The sequence below is a fragment of the Chinchilla lanigera genome, unplaced genomic scaffold, assembly GCF_000276665.1.
Source record: "Chinchilla lanigera isolate Chin_1 unplaced genomic scaffold, ChiLan1.0 scaffold00022, whole genome shotgun sequence".
Taxonomy (NCBI): Eukaryota; Metazoa; Chordata; class Mammalia; order Rodentia; family Chinchillidae; genus Chinchilla; species Chinchilla lanigera.
In genome coordinates, this window is record NW_004955423.1 from 9483027 (window position 1) to 9498335 (window position 15309).

The 15309-nt window shown below is 39.5% G+C and overlaps 1 protein-coding gene across 1 annotated transcript in view; it reads left to right on the forward strand.

Moving 5' to 3' along the window:
* The first annotated feature begins 4973 nt into the window (after window positions 1-4973).
* The window catches only part of LOC102028102 (uricase), a 27537-nt gene continuing 17201 nt past the window's right edge, over window positions 4974-15309 (forward strand). Inside the window, exons 1-4 of the mRNA XM_005385361.1 lie at window positions 4974-4994; window positions 12362-12580; window positions 14458-14574; window positions 14666-14744. Coding sequence (XP_005385418.1) covers window positions 4974-4994; window positions 12362-12580; window positions 14458-14574; window positions 14666-14744 — 436 coding nt within the window. The remainder of the gene's footprint in view (window positions 4995-12361; window positions 12581-14457; window positions 14575-14665; window positions 14745-15309) is intronic.

Below are 15309 nucleotides of genomic sequence, written 5' to 3' on the forward strand. Positions count from 1 at the left end.
GTGGGGTGCATCAGTATCAGGGTGGTATGTGCTAACTGGTTGTATTTCAAGGTCTAGAAAGACACTGCTAGGTTGGTTTCTTTCAGGTTTCACTTTTAATAAACTTTCTTATCTTCTGTCCCTAATGATCCAATCATGCTGGTTGTTAGTCCCCAACTTTCTTTATACAGACAGTCATTATTGTGTAGAACAACCTATGAGACAATTGAGGGGCTCCAGAGATTTCAGTGTGACCTTAACAGTGAGACCAAAGTGAGTTTCTATTTTTACTAAAAACAACAGAGTAATGTTATGGAAAGAACTTACAAATTTGGTGAATGAAGAAATTAAAAATGGGACAGAATTGTTTTCATGATGACCCTGCTTTTGAAACCCTAGTATGAAAGTATGAAAACACTGTACCATGGCTCTTTCAGAACTCAGTTACTTCTCAAAAAAGTAGAAAAAACACTTTGTTGTAAGTTGGTCACTTGCAACAAGGACTTCTTCAACTGGGCAGGGGCTTCTGCTTTGATGGCTGAAGGTTTGCCTTCATTCACCTGGCAATTCTGGAAAACCCCAGCCTTGAACTCTTCCAATAGTTCCTCTTCCCATCCTCTTTACCACATCTCTGGCACTGGACATCGTATATCTCTTCCACCTATTCTAATTCTTTGTGTGTCTGCATTAGTACCTGATTCTTTACCTGCAACCTTCTTCTGGTCTTCTAATTGTCTCCCCAGGAACATTCATCCGTTATTTAATCTATGTCTTCCAAATATTACCTCTCATGCTTTCAAGTTATATGTTTAAACTGTTTCTTAACCCACTCATTAGCACATTTGTAGAAGTTTTCTCATTTTTTTTCCACATTTACTTAGTCCTTTTTATGATTTCTTTTTTTTTGCCCATACACTCAATCTTTTATTTTTGTCAAAGTATTAAATAAGCAATTTTTATATTTTGTATCCAATTCCAATAGCTAAAATCTTGTGGATTTGATTTTGCTATTTGTCTTAGTTACTTTTCTCTTGTTGCTGAGACAAATACCTGATTTCCAAAATTAAGGAAGGAAAGGTTTCTTTAGCTCACAGTTTGTGGAGCTTTCAGTCCATAGTTGGCTATCTTCAAGGCAAGGTGGTACATGGCAGAGGACAACAATTCATGGCCTAGGAAAACAGCAAAAGCAGCAAGAGCAAAGAGGGAGGAGCAATAGCAGAGCAAGGCTCTTTCTCTCCCATACGTTGTATGCAGGCTATCTGCCCCTGGGTGGGTGTAGCACTCACACCCATAATCCCAGAACTGGACCATGAATCAATCACAAACTCTAGAAGCCCGCCTCCATGACTGCATGTGGTTTTGGGGGGACATCCAGACACAAACCATAACACTACTATTTCTGCAACTCTCTCTCATGATATCTTGCTATTGTGTTATACTTGAGTTTTGTCTGTAAATTCATCTTCCTTGTGGTATTATCTGAAAATCTTTTGAGATCAGGATAAACCTGGGTTTTTGGGGATCCTGGGACAGGCTGGCTTCATCAAAGTTCAGAACTCCCAGAGGACAGACTGCTGGCTTTATTTATTTGTTTTGGTAGCTTTTTAAAGTATGATTTACATTTCATAAATTTATCTGTTTAAACCTAGCTTTGAGTGCTGGGGATTTAGCTCAGTGGCACAGCGCCTGCCTGGAAGTGAAAGGTCATGAGTTTGATTCCCAGTACCGGAAAAAAATAAAAATAAAAATAAAAAAATAAAACCAGCTTTATTTTTGTCAGACGTTTACAAGACTATTGAAGGACTGAGTAAAATCTAGAATATGACAGATGGAAGACAAAGTTTGATGTACTTGTGGGAGGAAAGGGAGAGGATTTGAATTACTCTGACAAAAAAGAGATGAGACAGGTAAATGTAGAAAAAGGAATTGCTCATGAGAAATATGGTTAATGGCAAACATGAGTAGAATAGTGAGAAATTACTGGGAATTTATATTCGGTTTATTTCCATGCATGCTCCAGGTTGCTTTGAGAATGTCAGTTCCTTCTGGAGGCTATCCTTGCTCTCTCCCAATCCGCCTCAGGTCACACTGTATGAGCTCAATTAGAATAATGAACAGAGTGTGTTACTAATTAGTTGATTCCTGTTCTGAGTTTTTCTGAGAGCAGTGGTCAGTAAGCCAGTAAACACTAGTGGGCTAAATCTGGCCCATGCCCAGTTTTATAAATAAAGTTTTATTGGAACACCGCCACACCCATTCATTGATGCATTATATATGGCTGCCTTTTAATCGATAATGGCAGAGTTGAGTAATTGAGACAAAGATCTACAGTCTGAAAAGCCTGAAATATTAACTATTTGATTCTCCACAAAATTTGTTGTAGGGTATAATCTCTGTGAGGGCAGAGAAATGTATGCCCAGTTTACTGTTTGTCTCCAGACCTAACCACAGTGCTTGCCATCTAGGTGATGGATTGAGGAAAGGGTTTCAGAGACTACTCGTGGAGCTACATGGAATTTAGATGGAAGTAAACCTAGTTAGAGCTACAAGGTGGGTGTGTAGTGGTAAACCCCATTATAGTGCTTATAAGTCAGGGGGGCGGCTACAGTGAAAAGAAACAGGTAGGCCTGGGTTCTGTGCTGCACCTGCCTCTCACCAGCCACGTGGTGAGTGGACTTCACAGAGCTTTAGCTTCCTTTTTTGAAAGGGCACTGTAGTGGCTGATTGATTATGTCAACTTGAGAAGTTCAGAAACATAACTAAACTTGGCTCAGCAGTTCTACACCCTAGGGTGTAGAGGAGCCACCTTAGGGTGGATCATCACCTAGATAATATAAAAGAGAAATGAAGAAGGATAGAGGTACTTCCATGCCTTTTGGAGGAGCTCCAGTCTTCACCTTCAGCTTGGACTTAGTCTCCTGGCTTCTAGTACAGACTCTTCGGCTTCCTCCTTGGATCCTTCAGCTTTTTGTCGCAGACTCATCGGCCTCCTGATAGGGACTTGCACAGAACTCTGCAGTGAACTCCAGAGCCTGGACTGATTCCTTCACTCTTCAGTGTGCAGACGCCCTCTGCACACTTCCCCATACAACTCTGGCTGACCGTCATAAGCCAGTCTTGTAATTTCTTATAATTTGTACATCCTGTGTTGTATCTGTTTCTCCAGTAAAACCCTGACTGATACAGGCACTCAGCAATCTCTACAAAGACCTCTCAGGGCTCGGTGAGGTGCTATGTAGGCAGCCCTGGCATCTAACTGGTGCCATTTGATGCCAGTTCTTTCCCATTGTTTCCATTTCTTCCATGACAAAGTTATTTCCTGTTCCCTGCAGATAGACTAAAATCAGTCCTTTAGGGACATGGTTTGAAATAGCCACAAGCAAGCCCAGATAATTTGTGATTTCAATGGTCCTTATCCAGATAAAAGCAAGTGTTCAAGTCACCTGAGTGCCCTGTTGCTAAAGACATGAAGCCGAACTTTCTTTTTTTGAGTATGAAAGGGTTAACTTTTAAAAATTAAATTTATTGGAATACTTTAGATATACATAATGATCACATTCATCAGAGGGAATTTGTACCTGCACCTGCACATAACACACCTTGGTGTTTTTTTTTCTCCCAATTCCCTCCCCTCCCTTCTTTCTCCTCTCCATTTATAAAAGCTTTGCTTCCATTTTCTTCTTCTATTCTCTTTTTTTCTTGTCTTTTCCTTCATTTCCTCCTCCTCATTCCTTGTTCCCCTTCCTATTCAAACATTTTCTTCCCATTTCCCAATATATATTTTACACTTTGATCTTTATTTTCCCTTTCAGTTTCTCATACCAGAGAAACAATGGGATATTAAAACATGTGAGTCCATTATATTTCACTTAAGAATATGGTCTCAAGAAACATCTGTTTACCCAGAAATGTCTCAAGTTTACCCTTTTTAATGGCAGAGCAGTACTCTATCCTATTTTTTTTTTAAACCCACATCTTTATCCATTCCTCATTTGATGGGCATTTGGACTGTTTTCAAGATTTAGCTGTTACAACTTGTGCTACTATAAATATGGGTGTGCACATATCACTGTGGTATATGATACTTTTACTTCTTTGGGGGAGATATCAAGTGGGATGATAACAATATCTGGGTCAAATGGAACCTCTAATTTTAGTTTTTTGAGGAATCTCCATACTGATTTCCACAGTGGTTGCACCAGTCTACACTCCCACCAACAGTGGAGAAGGGTTCCTTTTCCTCACAGCCCCACCTGCATTTATTAATGGTTGATTTCTTGATAATAGCCGTTCTTTGTGGGGTGAGATGGAATCTCAGTGTTCTTTCAATTTGCATCTCTGCAATGACCAGTGATGTTGAACATTTTTTCATATATTTATTTGCTGTTTGTATTTCTTATCTCTGAGAAGTGTCTGTTCATTCCAGATGTCCATTTTTGGATTGGGTCTTCAACTTGGTAGTGGTGGGCTGGCTGATCTTTTTGAGTTCTTTATATATTCTAGATTTGAAACTGGTCTTTGATCGTATTTCAGAGGACAATCAACTTTCAGTGCTACCCTTACTCACAGCATAAACAGAATCCATCTGAGCTTGGACCTCTCTGTAACTTAAAAAGTTTTTTAAATGACCGGAGTATTAGAAGAAAGGGCCGCTTGGGTGGGGCAAGTCTCCGCCTCCATTTCACCAGGGCCTGCCCACTACAGCAGTCTGCCAGTCCCTGTGTGACTGTATGCAGCTCACTTAACAGCTCTAAGATAGTTTATTTTAAAATAGGGATTCTTTCTATCAACTCACAGAGTTGTTGCGAGGAATAAATAAGACAGTGTAAGTCCGTGTGGGCGGGAAATTAAATGGTAAAAACCGTATGCAAGTGCAAATTTCTGGTCCATTTCCCTCTTCTGTTGGGATCAGAGTGTTTCCTTCTCTGCTCACTGAGTGCAACTCTGAAGGGGTTTGTCAAGCAGATCCAAGGGGTTGCACTGACTGCGATGCGATGGGAAAGAGTCCTCTGGAGGTACATGGTGGGGATGGCATCCTACCTTTATTACCTGGTCACTGTGTCTCTTGAGGTTACCTTACCCAATGTTTCTCTTCGTCAAACTTGGATAATAACATCTATTTCATGGGGCAGAGGAAATAATACGTGTAAATTTCCTGACACGTATCAAGTCCTCAATATTGCTACCATTGTTTTTATTTTCAAGACTACACATTCCGAAACAGACATCTTTCAATGAATGCAGTTCAATAAAAAATGTCTTCTGACCACACTTTTGGAGGTCTCCCTCTGTTCTTTTTTGAGGGGTTCCTTCCCCATTCCAGAGGGGCTTTGTTCCTAAGGCTGTTGGTATTGTGGAGAGGCTAGAAAGAAAATTGGCTTTCCTCCTGACATTTAGTGGTGCATTTCTCTTCCTTGGTAATAGGCAGAAAAGTGAAAAAAGCCTTTGTAATTGGAGTCTTCAGTAGGTAACAGGTTACACTTTCTTTCTCCTGTAATTATGCAGATGAGTTTTTATGCTGCTCTGGGAACGTCTGCTTGACAAATCCCTTTGGAGTCCCCTTTGAACATAATGCACGTCGCCCTTGATAACTGTAAGGCACTTTACAGGTTAACCCAATATGACATTTTTTTCTGGGTATCAATATTTTCTCATCTAACATCTAGTAGATCCTAGGCAGTCAAAAAAAAATCTTTAGCTGACTCTCAGATTATCATTCACTCTTTTTGTTTTGTCAAGATAAAGATCCACCAAAGTTGTATCAGGAATGTTCATTTTTTCTCATGTTAGTTTATAGCATCTTCACTGAAATCTTCCTGTTCACAAATGCCCAAGGAAACATTCAGGTAAAGAAAAAAGCTGGACAGTGCAGGTGAAGAACCTTTCCAGCATATTCTGGGGGGGAGGGGAGGAGAGAGAGAGAGAGAGAGAGAGAGAGAGAGAGAGAGAGAGAGAGAGAGAGCGAGCCTCCACGCACCATTGTTTCTTTTGTCCCAGCGCATTGCAACTGAATTGTGTATTTATACAAGTAGGATGTGTTGGAAACAGCTACAGCTCTATTTTTGTATTCCTCTGTAATATGGAGGGAGGAGATGATCCTTACAGAAGCTCTTGTAAGACTGGAGAGAAGATTCTAGTCATTTTAAAATTTAAATTTATTAATTTCCCATTATCTTGCTCATATCTTCCTAGCAGTTCTTTTCTAATTAAAATCTACTTATATGAACACCTACTTGATGAACACACATACATTCGAGACCAAATTCATTGTTAAGTGTTGAAAAAAGCTAAAATTAAAAACAGCCACTTTAACTGCGCTATTTTCCACTGCCAGCACAACAGAGAAATTCAGTGGTTGAAGGATGGCATTCTTGAATCAAAAACAAGACCATAGGTAAAAGAAGGCACTAAAACGAAGGGCTTCTGTGCCAAAAAAAGTGTGTTCAAAATTAAAATAGAAACGTGCCATAATATTACTACCTCTGATAATATTTAATTACATAGAAGGCTCATAGGTGGTTTCAGAGGGTTTCTCATTTTCTGAGGATAATTGCAGCTCACAAGGGACACAGACAAACCTTGTTCCTCTTCCCTGTACCAGTTCTCATAAGGAAAAGAGTGTAGTAAGGAAACAGGTGCAGGGGGCTCTCCTTATACCACCTACCTCATCCTATAACTTGAAAATGTGAACCTGAGGTTGAAATGATGGGGTAATTTACAGCTGAAAATAATGATGTGGTTTTTTCTTGCTAAAATAAACATGACCTGAATTTTTTGAAAATATCTGCAAATGAAGAAGCTTGTTCCTGGATGAATAATTTATGACAATACAAAGCACTGTCAGGTGCTCTGAGGAATACAAAAATGACTTAATCCTGTCTTTAAAATATTGTATTGGGGCTATTAAGATCTGCATAAAATAAGAATAATAAGGAAGAAAGTGACCTTCACAGCTAGTGCCTGTTTACTATAGTGCTCTAGGAGTTCAGAGGAAAGAGCCACGCTTTATGAAGGCGTTCACTGGGGGATCTGCGATAACAACGGAGAGACAGCATTTCAGGAGATGGGAGGGATACTTACAGGTGGTTAAAATCTCAGAGCCACTTCAAATCAGATTCTGACCAATCACTAGAAAATACTTTTTTCTGCCTTTGTCCTCATGCAGAGAATGGGAAAATTCGCTTAATATCTAGTATATGCAAGTATAAATATAAGAACATTAATATTAAAAGAAAACATGCAAAATGCACAGATACTAGAAAGCTTGGCACGTGGATGTGGAGGAATATTAGCTTTACATAAAGATTTCCCTTGGTGTATATCAGCAGCAAAGATGCAATGAAAGTATGCAAAAGAACTTAGATTGCCGTGGCTTTATTTTATTAGTACTATACTGGCATCAGGAAGCAATGTGTGCCTTTATGGTATAGTATTCTCAGTCTTTACAAAAAGAGAAACAAGGCTGCCTCTCCATATTTAGTGACAGAAATGATATCAAAATGTTCCAACTGCTGCCTCTGGTCAAACTGGCAGTCCAGATGATGATAACGGCTGACATTCGCTGACACTTACTATCTCCTAGTCTCTGTTCTAAGCACTTACTCTACTTTAAGCCTCAAAATAATTACAGGAAATAGCTGATATCATTATCCTATTTGATGGATCAAAAAGGGAAGGGATAAAAAGATTAAGGGACTTGCATGGGGCCTAGAGCTAGAAGGTGGTACAGAAAGTCTGTCCTCTGTGCTCTTAAAAGTCTGTACCCTGAGAATAATCAAGTCCCTTCCCTCCCACTGTCATGCGGCTGGAGGTCAGGCCTTGGCAAAGTGAAGCTGACAAAAGTGACCCTAACAATTTCGACCCCACTTACACAAAGAAATAGCTGTTAAACTTTTGTGAATCATGAACATCTTTGAAATCTATGTATTCATTCCCCAGAAAAATCTACCCTTTATCCTGCAAATGTATAAGGTTTTAGTTACAACTTCATTGAGTTCATGCTTCTGCCTAAAATCCATGTACTGGTGCTTAACAGATTCCAGATTGAAACTCCCTAAAACTCTTGTGACAACTTAGTACTTTCACTATGGCCTGGAACTAATCAAATACTTCCCATTACTCAGTAGAACTGAAAATTGATGACTTGCTTAAAAATCCCTTCATTCTCTCCTGCATGACTTTGTAGAAATGTAATGATTCTCTAGCCCTTTATATTTCAAGATATGCCTAAGATAGAGGATTTTTCTTGTGTACAGCCAGGTAAAGATTTATTTCTGATGATATTTTGTATAGAGAATTACTCTAGGAAATTGAGTTTTTATTTGTACATTTGTTTCCTCAAGCCACAAAAGCCTGAGGAAAGTCAACCAAAGATGAGGGCATCAGTGATCCTGAGAATTTAAGTAAAGCCAGTGTCCCTAAAGGTAGAAAAGCAAAAGTAGAACTGATGATATGAGCAGCCCACACCAGCTCTGGTCTGGTGTGCACTCTCAATATTTATACCAATATCTAGAAGGATCCTTTAATGCAAAATTTGACATATAATTATTATTTACCAATAATAATTATACCTCATATTTCCTGGGCACTTTCTATTTATCAGGCACTGTTTAAAGTGCTTTTTGCTTTTTCTTATGTACTCCTCACATCAATCCTGAGAGATGGACCCTGCTATGATTCTCATTTTATAGAAAAAATGGCCTCTTTTGCTAATAAACGCAGGACAAGGATTCCACTTGGGCTGCCTGACTCCAGAGTCCCTTGCCTATCTCTCGGCCCATGGCCACCCTCCAGATGAGGGCAACTTGTGTGTTTTCCTATATAGCTGTCCTGGGCATATGGCCTGCATTGTACACAATGAGGTTCTGATAACTACTTTGATTCCTCTGACTGAAGAAGTTGAGAAGAACAGCTTCAGTTCTTATCCACACAATATCTAATGTCAGGTCTTCTTGAGAGACTCTTTGGGTATCCCATACCGGACCATTCCACCCTTTTCCAGCCTCAGATAGTTAAAAGGGGATCAAAAAATATGTGAAATATTTAAGAAACACGTTTCCATTAATCTCTCTCAAAATATTCCCCTCACTTATGAGCACACGTCTCCCGTTATTCCTGCCACTTTCTGAAGCAGTTCTGGAAGTTCTCTTTCATGTCTTTATGAAGTGTAATTACAAATGCAGGGAATGCTGCGGCTGAGTGACACCCAACAGAAAGGGAAGCTCACAAAAACATTATAGTATGTCCTCATCCACCTTATTCACCAGATCTGGCGCCACGTGACTTCTGGTTCTTCCCCTAAAGTCAAAATGATCACGATAAGTAAAAGCTTTCAACTGATTCAGAACATGAAGACAGCCATGATAGCACAACTGAAGACCTTTACAGAAGAAGACTTCCAGAACTGCTCCAGAAAGTGGCAAGAACCATGGGATGAGTGTGCTTGCAAGAAGGAGGAGTCTGAAGGGGGTTAATGACAATGTCTTTTACTGTAATAAATTTTTTAAAAAATTGGACGTTCACTGTATTTTTTGATCACCTGTTATACGTCATTTTTATTCTCACTCATTGCTCAACAAACTTGATCACTCAAGCTTTGTTCCAGTGCACAGGTTTGCCTGGACTCATCAAGATCTTGCTCAGGAGCACTGACCTTTCCCTGTGTCTCTAATAATTTCTTCTCTGGACCGGCTGACTGTGCTGAAGTGCCGTCTTATTACCAATGCGAACCCTTTGCATCGCTGACTCTGTCTGTGCTCACTTCTGCCCTTCCTGGGCTTCTATTCTCTGGTCAGCTGTGCCTGTGATCCCCAGGTTGTGGGGATCAGAAGGCATGAATTCTTATTTTCACTTCCCCAGGAAGAGGAAATTCCCGGATAGGGTCTGAGCTGAAGCAGTGCTTCCGGTGTTGTAATCCTTTGTGTGTTTTCATTAACTATTCTGTGTCATCACACAAGCAGTGGAGGTGGTTAGCACCATCCATTCATTCATGACACATTTATCAAGCATCTATTTATGTTCCAGGCACTGTGCTGAGTGCTGGGGTTGCTATGGTGACTAAGATAGAACTTGTTCCGGCTTTCGTAGTTTAGTGTTTTGGAATGAATCAGACACATGAAGAGGAAATTGCAATACAATTTGATACCGATTTTAAGGCAATAACAAGTATTTCAAAAGCGAGTGAAAAGGATACCTACTCTAAATTTGAAGGACTAGGGCAGACATTTGGGACCTGAAGGATGATTACAAGAAATTAGGCAGGTGGAGAGGTTGGTGGCTGTGCAGTTAGAAGAAATCTGAGCGGCCACAATTAGCTCAAGATAGCTAAGGCAGAGCTTGAAGTCACATATGACCAGAGAAGAAGCTGGAGAACTGAGCAGGGTGGAGATTTGATGGGTGGCTATCTTCTAATCTCTTTCTGTGCCACATGGGCACCGATTGCTTTCACAAGCTTGGGTATTTAGTGGCAAAAGTTGGGGCTGAGAAATCACATGTGTTGAATCTTTTTTTTTTTTGTTTGTTTGTTTTTGTTTTTTTTCTCCGGTACCGGGAACCGAACTCACAACCTTGCGCTTGCTAGGCAGGCGCTTTGCCACTGAGCTAAATCCCCAGCCCCCACATGTGTTGAATCTTGCTTCAGGTTGCAGTGATAAATGATCTCAGAGACCTTTGTCTGCATCATCCAGGGACCCCAAGCAGCCACAGACCTTCCTTCCTGAGGCAGAGTCGTTTGTGGCTCAAGGCACCCTGGGATCTTTCTCCTGCTACTGCAGTATTCTCCCCTCCCGCAAATGCATGCACTTCATCAACGTCCTCCCTGCTGCTGCTGCCACTTTCACATCCAGGCATGATGTAGGCCCTGATGCTTGGACTGCACTACCAGATGCTTGCAGCTGAGCTAGGCCTTTTACATCACCAGCCTCCCTATACAGGTAGTGGACATGAAGCTCAGAGATATTAAATCACTTGCCACAAGCCACTAAGCTATAAGTGACAAGGCAGAATTTGGGCCTAGTCTGACTCTGAAGCCACTATAACCATGAGTTCAGAAACCTCAAACCCAGCATGTTTTAAGTGGCCTATAATAGTATGCAGCTCTACCCTTATGCTTTGAAATACCTCTCATCAACTTTACTAAAGAAACAGCAGTCATTTCTGATGTTGACTAGTATTTTTCAACTCCCCTCAGAGGAACTGGTGCCTGTGTGCAAGCAGCTCTTAGTATAGCTGAGCAGCCTAAGTGTGATTTGCAGGTAAAGTTCCTTGTCTCATTTCCCAGACTCTCTCCATCTGCTGTTTTTGTACTTTTTTTTTTTGGTACCAGGAATCAAACTCAGGACCTTGCGCTTGCCAGGCAGGCACTTATGCCACTGAGCTATATCCCCAGCCCTTGCTATTTTTGATTTACTTTCATTTTTGTTATCTTCTTTCATCATCATTCTAATGTTCAATTTCCATGCTAAATAAGATAATGGCTTTTGTCCTTCTGCTGTCTCCTGCATGTTCTCAAACACCAATTCAGTCCAGTAACAAATCTTGTGGATTTGCTGAGAGATGGACATGTTTGCTGGCTTAGGCTTCAACTTCAAAAAGGGTTCTAATGAACCAGTCAGCAGGCTCTTACAAGTGTCTCTTCATTAAAAGCAGAACTCTCCTTGCAGTGAGATGGCCCTGGCTCTATACTCCTAGGAGTAATCTGGACCCTGTTACCAATTACTCTTCTTCCTGCTAGCAAATAGAAAAAGCAATTTTAAAACTCTTTCTATTGATTAATAGGCACTTTCTGCAGAATATCAGTTTCTACATAAAAGAACACAGAATTATTTCCAGGTAACATATTCAGGAAATTTTATAGAAGGAAGGCAATTTATACAGAAGCTATTCTATAACTTGAACTCAATGGACTTGAATCTGAATCCTAACTCTGTCCTTTACTAGCTATGTGAAGCTAGGGAAAGTCATTTAATCTCTCTGAACCTTAGTTTCTCTTTTTGTAAAGTGATATTAATATGTGTAAAATGATATTAATATTAGTGTATAGAGCCATTATAGGATTAGGTTAGCAGGAATTAGTATGACAGTGTGAGTTAGCACAGTTGATCCTGGAAATTCTGTTATGACTGTGTATTATTGTTATTACAAAAGCCATCCACCCGTGTGTCTTTTAGACAGTCTACTATATTTCATTTCCTTCTTGGGATTTTCTTTTTTCTATATGAGTTTCCATTCTTCAGAGGTAGGATGTGATATTGCTTTCATGTACTGTACTGTAGGTCTCATCTTTTGTATGATATGTGTGATAAATGAAAGGTTAAAGAAATTTTGGTTGGCCTTTTGCTTTCATTTAGCCTTCTTTTATAAGATGGTTGTGTTTTTGTTGCAGAACAATGAGGTGGAGTTTGTTCGAACTGGCTATGGGAAAGAAATGGTAAAAGTTCTTCATATTCAACGAGATGGAAAATACCATACCATTAAAGAGGTGGCAACTTCAGTGCAACTTACCCTGAGGTCCAAAAAAGATTACCTGCATGGAGATAATTCAGATATCGTCCCTACAGACACCATCAAGAATACAGTTCATGTTTTGGCCAAGTTCAAAGGGGTATGCATCATTCTTCTTAGATGAGGCCTATCTTGATGAAGAATTTGCTATAAGATAGCATGGGCGTAGTACTTGCTTATTTTAAGGTCCCATTACCTTTTAACCTACTTAAGTTATTTTTAAAAATTTCTGTTCTATCCTCAAATTCTCAGGCTTGCAGGAAATGCTTTTTTTTCACAATCATATTTTTAGTCTTCTTTCTTCAATCTTTCAGACCAAGAATATTTTTGGACAAATTAGGATGTTCTTGCTAATTAGGATCATAAACAAATCAACGTTCTGAAAGATTTCAGAATAAAATATAACATGCGTGTCGTGTATTTCTTTGAGTCCTGTTACTTATTTTGTATTAGAATGATGTATATTCATAGCAGAAAATGCCATTTTTCTTTCTGTTGTTGCTACGGAAAAAGATCGTGAGTATCAGATATATTTCTTTTTACTCTTGAACTTAATGTTTGTCCAAATTTTAATGCCTTCTTAGACTCTTCAACTTCCTTGCCACTCACTGTCCATATGTGGTGGTTAATTGACAGCTTCATGAGCTCCTTACGTCTGATAGAACCGGACTTTTTGACATTTTGACCTCTCTTATTATTTTTTTTTTAAGAATGAGTGAAGCTGTGCTAGTTTTCCAGCAGAATTCTGGGTCCATCAAGATGATTACTAATTTTTTTTTTTTTTTTTGCAAAGAATTCTAAGAAAGCAAGATACGTAGACTGGAAAACTCATTTTTAAAAATAAGAAATCCACGTTCATAATGACTGCAAATGAACAAAGTAATTGTGATGCAATTTCTGCAAGGCTTGTTTCTACCTTGAATTTTTCTCTTGTCAATCAGAATGCTCCAGCAAACAGACAGGGCTATGGAAAAATAAAGTGCTGTCTTTAAAAAACTGGTTGAACATAGGTTTTTGTTGTGATATGGAAGAGGGCCAGGTACCACAATTTGTTTTATTTCCTGCTCTGTGTGAGAGGTTGAAGAAAAGTGAGGGAATAACCTGAATGTTAAAAACAATCGAAGTTCATTCATTATAGATAGAGTGGTCATATAATTTCTTATCCAAGGCAAAATACTTTTGAGTGTAAAAGAGGACGCTATTAATAATTATTTTGGGACAACAGTGTAAAACAGAACTGTGTCGGGGAGTACTGCACAAATAGTCCACCTTAATTATAGTCAGAGCCATTATTAATTCACAGACTGGTGTAGGGCCTTAAAATATTGCCTAGAATTTTTAAAATTAATTAAGCTTATTGGTACAGTTTAGGTATACATAATGATCACATTCATTATAGGGAATTTGTACCTGGACGTGATATAACTTGGTTCTATTGTTTTCCATTACCTTCCCCACTCTTCAACCCCTCTTCCCCTCCTTATTTACAAAAGCTCTGTTTCCATTTTTTCCTTCCAGGGATAATCAATAAGAGGCCTCTGCACACAGCAAGAATGGTGGCTCCTCATTAACATTTTCCTCGGGAAACTGGGGGCCCGTTTGGAAAGCTCCTAAAGACACCAGAGTGTGATGGACTGTACGATTGTTGTAGATTATGATCCAGGTCCCTGTGAGAAGAACCTGAGTGTTACTTCTTGCTCATCCACTGATACGTCCTTTCTTGTAGAATACGTTTCTTTTTAAAAGCAGGATAGTCTCACGTGGTGATGGCAATGTATGCACTAATTTTGGGAGCCCTCATGGAACATTGGGATGAGCTGGGATAAGGATCAATTTATCTTTTGAAACTCTTTCCAGTTCTATGCTTCTCTCATTCTGAAGTATGAGAGACAGAAAGAGAGAGAGATCTGAGTAATTAAAAATTATTTTTAAGTGGGTCAAGTATTTCTGATAACTAGCGTTTTACTTCTTTTACAGATTAAAAGCATAGAAACCTTTGCTGTGAACATATGTCAGCATTTCCTTTCTTCTTTTCACCATGTCATCCGAGTTCATGTCTACATTGAGGAAGTTCCTTGGAAGCGTTTTGAAAAGGTTCTCATTTACGCTCCCAGTTTAATTAAAGAATTGGCTGTATAGCATGTGCTGAAATTTTACTGGAGAAAATTTTTCCCCTCCTTTTCAGAATGGAGCTAAACATGTCCATGCATTTATTCACACTCCCACTGGAACACACTTCTGTGAGGTGGAGCAGATGAGGAGTGGTAAGAAACTATTTTGCATGCTTTGATTCTGCAAAAGCTATTTCAGTTCTTTTCCTCTTAAACAACTCTGTTTATTACCATGGAGAGAAGCAGCAGAGAAGTTTTCATGGTTTTAAATCTGAGATGGGTTAATGAACACCATGATTCTGGATTATATTTAAGAATTTGTCTACTTTTTGTTCAAATATAAAAAAAATGAAACATTTCATTTTGTAACCAAATCTGGAAGGGGAGTAGGGTAGATCACTTTTATTCCCAACTTTTGTGATGAGGAAGGAAAAAACGTCCCACGCTGAGGGGTTGGGGATTTAGCTCAGTTGCACAATGCCTGCCTGGCAAGCATAAGGTTGTGAGTTTGATTCCCGGTACCGGAGAAAAACCAAAAAAAAAAAAAAAAAATAAAGAGATTACAAGTTTGGCTTATGGTGGTCAGCCACAGAGTTGGATGAGGAAGCATGCAGAGGGTATCTGCATGCTGGAAATTGAAGAGCCAAGTCCAAGGCCTGGAGCTCACTTCAGTGTTCATGCAAGTCCATATCAGGAGGTGGATGGGTCTGCTACAGAA